Source organism: Lolium rigidum, unplaced genomic scaffold (assembly GCF_022539505.1).
Source record: "Lolium rigidum isolate FL_2022 unplaced genomic scaffold, APGP_CSIRO_Lrig_0.1 contig_23317_1, whole genome shotgun sequence".
Classification (NCBI taxonomy): domain Eukaryota; kingdom Viridiplantae; phylum Streptophyta; class Magnoliopsida; order Poales; family Poaceae; genus Lolium; species Lolium rigidum.
Window position 1 is genome coordinate 99,999 of NW_025900006.1, and position 6,139 is coordinate 106,137.

General features: G+C 52.2%; 1 protein-coding gene across 1 annotated transcript; it reads right to left on the bottom strand.

Annotated features, from left to right (window-relative positions):
* Positions 1-426: 426 nt before the first annotated feature.
* On the bottom strand, positions 427-4,338 carry LOC124680626 (cytokinin dehydrogenase 5-like). The gene is made up of 5 exons (XM_047215695.1): positions 3,646-4,338; positions 3,408-3,535; positions 2,376-2,648; positions 1,682-1,947; positions 427-998 (listed from the first exon to the last, which is right to left on the bottom strand). The coding sequence occupies exons 1-5, from the start codon at positions 4,256-4,258 to the stop codon at positions 659-661; spliced, it is 1,620 nt and encodes a 539-aa protein (XP_047071651.1). The 5' UTR covers positions 4,259-4,338; the 3' UTR covers positions 427-658.
* Between the last annotated feature and the right edge of the window lie 1,801 nt (positions 4,339-6,139).

Sequence of the window (6,139 nt, forward strand, 5' to 3'; positions counted from 1 at the left end):
AATATATGTACAAGATTAACTTGACATTAATTTTTCTAGTAGTATGTGCTATGATACAGTATCTACCTATGATACTAGTACCCTCTCTCTCATCCGTAATTGCACTGCCACATCAGCATTTTGCATGCATGGAATGCATGATACTACCTATGAAACTCCCATTGTGGATAGTCTAAGCTCGATCTCACATTATTACATGGCTTTTGACATTTATGTGTCATCTTCCCATTATTCCCCATTTACACTGCTTAGATGTGGGCCATCTAATGTTACCCATGATCTAGCAATGTCACTGGCCGATTGATTGACAAAAGTTCACAGGAGCACGTCCGTGGATGAGAGACGCAATGCCATTAGCTCGAAATGTTGAGTTGCGTTGTACTAGTACTACAACTTATCTGCGTGAAGCAGTAGTGCAGTACAAAATGAACAAGAAGTAGAGCTTTTATAAGGTTAGAAAACCACGAAGCATTCCTCTGTCTACGAGCCAGTTGCATGAATTTGGAATACTATGACGCATTCCTCTGTACGTACATAACCAACAAAATTGGATTGGGGGAGTTCAGTAGCTATATGTATATACATCGTGAATCTAATCTAATTAACTACTCCTAGCTAGTTAGTAGCTAGATACAACAGATAGCTACTCGTTTCTCCATCAAGAATCCGACAAGAGCGGAGCCGATGAGTCTGCCGACGGCGGGAAGATCCCCTGCCCAGTGGCCAGCATGGCCTTGGGGTCGTACTCGGCCTTGAGGCTCGCGAACCTTGCCCATCTCTCCGGGCCGAAATGTTCCTCCCACTCGTGCTGGGACTTGTGGTTGGGCAGGTACTGCTTGACCCCGATCCCGGCGTCGGCGCAGAAGTCGAGGATCTGACGGTTCTGCCGCGCCAGCTCCTCGAGGCTCTGCGGCGCGCCGGGCAGCACCGATCGGAGGAAGGCCACAAGGTAGAACACCTCTTCGTCGGGCGTCACCACCGAGCTCCTCGGGTCCCACCTGCACGATTACACAAAGTGTCCATCAGAATTCAGTTTCTTTTCTCTTTACTAACAGGAGATAGCGGATCATGGAAAGGTTGGAGCAGAGGAGGAAAAGCATCCGCAGTTCGTTCAGTTAAAAGAGATTGGGCGCTGGGATTATGGTGCGTGCTTTTCCACTAAGCCTGTGTAAAGCGACAACGCATCTGGCATTCAGAATGCCACTGACCGCAAAAGCAAACCGAATTCTGAGTTTCTGACTGGTCCGGGAAACCATGGTGGCGCCACTAGCTAGCTTGGTAGAGAAATTCAGAATAGAGAGGCTGTCACCCCAGTGCGCGATATGTCTGCGGCCATTCATCGATCAGCAGATCCTGGCGAAGGTGATGGCAATCGGGAAACTAATTAAGCAAGGACCTAGTATTAATCTATTGTTGCTCGCTTGTGCGGCCACCTGTAGCAGTGTTGTGTGTTTGTGTCGCATGTGAGATCGCCCGCCCGCCCTGGAACCTGACCGGCTAGATCGTGCAAGGTAGGTGGATCATACGCGCATGGATGGGCGGCGATGGGCCACCTGCCCACCTTGCATATGGAGGACGGTGATGAGCTGGTCAACTGGGTTTACTACAGATTCATGCTATAGTATGCTGGCTAGGCAAATTGACTTGATCAGTTGAGCAAAAAAACGGCAAGTTGACTTACTTGTGCTTGTTCATGGGGTAGATGAGGATGGGTCCGCCGGAGGTGCGGCTGCCCAGGATGCCGTGGAAGACGCCGCGGTCGAAGTCGGCGATGCGCGAGGCCGGCACGAAGAGGTTCAGCCACGGGTGCGGCACCTCCCACATGCCCTTGCTGCGAAGCTTCAGTTCCGCCTTGTGGACACGGTCGAGGAAGTCCACGTACGGCAGGTCGGTCGTAAACACAGTACCCGGTAGGAAGTTCAGATCGCCCAGCAGCGCGTCTACCTCCTGCAAAATCAGTTTCTTAGTTAGACTTTGCAATCAATGCACTAATACAAAATTGCTAAGTCTAGCCGTCTATATATGGGATGGCTTGATAATAAGATAATAGCGTGCGTGGTTCGCTAACGGAATTGTAGGATCTAGTATTGCGTATGCCAAGATCTATATATACATCCAGTGTGCCCTGCATGTGGGTACTAATCAACAGGTGGTGGCTTCCATTATGTGTAGTAATACTATATCAGGTACTAAACCGCCCATAGCTAAATGAAAACATATATTTAGCTCAATGATTGGTCAGGATCCCTGATCAGCAACAACAAAATACTCCTATACCAAACAAAGAATTAAGAAATACCATCATAAAATAGTGTGACGGTTAGGAGGAGGCAGTATTATTGGATCGATAGGGAAAGGCAGCAAGCACGACAGACCTGATCAACGGTGGCGGCGTTGGTGGAGTCGTCGTAGTTCTTGGTGACCTCGAGGCAGTAGAGCACACCGGTGTGCTGCTTGAGCGAGCTGAGCTTCACTGGGTTCTGCGGGGAGAAGAATGAGGACCTCCAGTTGTTGATGAGGCCCTCGGCCGCGACGACGAAGCCCTCCACGTAGTCAAACCGGCGGCCGCCGTGCTTGGGGGAGATAAGCCGCTCCTGGTCCGCAGTGAACTCGGTGAAGTTGGAGTAGAGCGCCCGGATCCAGCGAACCTATTTTCAAACAAAGCAACGTGCGCAATCAATTATCCGAGCTGTCATACTGATGGGGCTAGCTGCTGAATCAGCCTTGATCACGGCCTGATAACTAACTCGGGTGGATTAGTCAGCGTATTAAGAAGCTGCGTGGACAAGATCTTGGGAAAGATCGCGCGAGCTAAACAAAACAGTACATGTACTTGTATATACAAGACCAAATAGGTGAGAGCAAGACACAAGTTGGTCCATGGATCGCTCGATTCCAACCACCTGGGCGGCTGGACCACCTGAACATGATCGCTAAACTAATGGGCATGTCAATCAATATTTCTCGAGACTTTTGGTGGGGTGGACTTTGAACACAAATCCTGCACTACCGAGAAGACTGCTAGCTCTAAAACTGTGGATGCAAAAGGACCTTACGTGTCGTCCAGCCCGTAAACCGTTCGAGATGGATGGGATTGTGTGCTATAATTAGCAAACACGTTTTGGCTTATCGGTATCCTTATCCGTTGTGGTAATTTTAGTGTAACCTAACAATGGAGTTCGCAGCCCGCACGAAGCGGGGCACCTGCCACTTGCACGGCCATTGAAAGTGAAGTTGGAAAGCGCGAGAGCGATGACACAAAAGAAGGAGAGGGAAAGGCGCACGAGATACACTCCATCGTCTTCTACATGTGGATTAACGGCCGGCATGGATATTAAACAAACAAGGAGCATAAAAAATGGGATGATGCGTAGTACTGTATGCGTGTTAGCTAGAGAGAGTGTTACCTTGCGGGGAGCAGGCTCGAGGGCAATGCGAGCACGCGTGATGATCCCGAACTGCCCCAGCCCGCCAAGCGCGCCGAAGAACAGGTCTGAGTTCGTCGTCGCCGAGCAGGTCACCGTCTCTCCCTTCCCTGCAGCCAAAAACCAGAACGTATTGGGTCAGCAATGACGAGAACACTACCTTGTGCCCATGCCGCAATTAATCAGCCGCGCGAGCTCGATCACGTATATATGGACGTACCGGTGACGATGTCGAGCTCGTAGACATTGTTGATCTGGGGGCCATGGTGGAAGGCCTGGCCGCTGATGCCCGCGTTGGAGAGGGTGCCGCCCACGGAGAGGTAGAGGTAGTCCGTCCACGACCGCGGCGCTAGCCCGCCGTTCGCCAGTGTCCAGTTGAGGACGTCGATCCACAGCTCGCCGCCCCACACGTCCACGTAGTGCCCGCCCACCGCCGCCGAGTACGCCGGCAATGCCCGGGACGCATGTTTCCTCCCGTGGCTGTGGCTCATGTCCACCACCACCCCGCCGGGCACCTGTGCCTGCCCGCTGATGGAATGCCCGTGGCCACGCGCTGATACGCGGAGGCCGCCGGTTGAGTACGCCGCCCGGACCAGCGCGGCCACGTCGCCGGCGCCGCGCGGGTGGTACACGGCCAGCGGCTCAGCGCGGGTGAAGCCCCCGAAGTCGCCGGACGCCTCCCGGAGGTCGGCCGGGTCGACGCTGAGCCTGCCGCCGCCCACGTCGCCTCCCAGCTGCAGCAGCTCCGTGGGGTCCAGCGGCAGCGGCAGCCCGACGGTTGAGACGAGGCAGTAGACTTGGAAAAGCAGCGTGAGCACCAAGCACCGCGCCATTGCCGCTACCAAAGAAGAAACAATGATCCTCTGTTTAATTGGGTGGATAATTCGATGGTCGCTCGTTACGAGTAGCTTGAGGCTTGAGCACCAGAAAGAGGAGGAAGAAGGAAGAAGATCGAGGAGCTGTGGATGATGCGTTGTGTTGTGGCGAGGATGAGGTATTTATAGGAGCGGGGAGGAGACCGCGGAGGATAGGAGAGAGGGATTGATGTACATTCTGCCGCGCGCGGGAACACATCCAGCACGACCGCGTGATGGGTAGGGCCGCCCAAGAATAAAATAATTCAGGGGCGGCCGAGTCACCACTCACGCACGATCCATCATCGCCTCTTAATTCCCGTGTCAGATTAGTCGATCGTATGGCCGCCCAAGGATCGGGTTTCAGCTAGGGCGGCACTCACTACACTTACTCAACTCTTGCTCCTACTACACCCAGCTATGATGTAAATAAAAGACACGAAACGAATGTGGAGAACAGAGGACTTGTTCTCTTAAGAGGAGCAAAATCTCCCAATCCCTAAAAACTGCCACGGATTCAAATGATAATACACCCTCGTCCACGGATTGCCCGAGATTTATTAAAATTTATTAAATAGATAATCTTCATCAGACGGAGGGACTAAAAACATGTTTCAGCGGTCCCCTAAAATGGGCTCCGATCCCTAAATTTTTTCGGAGGGAAAAAACCCCATACTCCTCTTAAGAGGCTCATCGCTAGCTCCAAATGCCAAAATATGATGAATCGGAAACCCCAACCGCCAACTCGAAACTTTCTTCACCGCCACATACGCCGACACAATAAAATCAGCGCGCGAGGTCGTTAGCTCTAGTCGTAGTCGACATCATGCACCCTCTGCACATCACTACGAGCGGTAATCTGGTGATGTACACTTAGAAAACGGACCTTCCGTCTTGGCCTTTTATCTCGGCCCAGTCTCGAGCCGAGACAAATGGTCAGGCCACGTTGCTCCGAAACCAGCGATAGGGTACGGGGCCTTTTGTCCCGGTTTTTAAATGACCTTTTGTCCCGGTTGGAGCCTCAAACCGGGACAAAAGGGTCCAAGGCCATTTGCGTCCTACGTCCTACTAACAGCCCTTTTGTCCCGGCTGGTGACACGAGGCGGGACATAAATTCCAACGGTTCATTCTCGCGCGGAAGCCGATCGTCGTCGCCATTACTGGCGAACGGAAATCGATCGTCACGTGCCGTGGCATGCCAGAATTTGCGTCGATGGCGCCGGCGGTCGGCCACGGGAATTGATCATCCGGTGATCAGCCTGTTCATCTTCACCTTCCTGACCTTTATATGCTTCATATCTCCTCCACCATTGCCACACATCTCTTCTCATATCTCCATCGTCTCTTCTAAAAAGGTCTCTCCCCATCGATGTTTCGGCCCCAATGGAGCACCTCGCGCGCGTCCCGGCTCATCGATTTCGGATATACCACCTCATGGCAGAAGGGATTTCTTTCAAGATCACGGTCACTCTCCGTGCATCAAGGGTGCATAAGTGGATTCGCGCCGTCAAGAGGAACTATCTCGACGCCACACTAATCAAGTGCGTCAGCTTGGACTGTGAGTTCACCAACCCTCGTGAGCGTGATCAGCGCCGCCGTCCTTCAACTCTCGGTGGCGACCGAAAATTTGGTACTCCAGATTTGTTGGGTTGATGAAGTGCCACAAGTTCTCAAGGAGTTCTTGCAGGACAACACCATTAGATTTTGCGGCGGGGCTATCGGCAAAGATGTGGAAATGATGTGTCCCTACGGTATTGATATTACTTCTGCGTTCGACCTCCAGAAGATACTCCCGAACCCCACAAAAAATCCCATACCGAGTCTATATGATCTGGCAAATTCTATCATTGGAACAAATCT

Bases quoted from the DNA above. Each gene is read 5' to 3' on its own strand.
- LOC124680626 (XM_047215695.1), bottom strand. From the start codon at position 4,258: ATGGCGCGGTGCTTGGTGCTCACGCTGCTTTTCCAAGTCTACTGCCTC. The intron at 3,536-3,645 runs GTACGTCCATAT...TTTTGGCTGCAG, and splicing joins CGAGCTCGACATCGTCACCG to GGAAGGGAGAGACGGTGACC. The intron at 999-1,681 runs GTAAGTCAACTT...GTAATCGTGCAG, and splicing joins TACCCCATGAACAAGCACAA to GTGGGACCCGAGGAGCTCGG.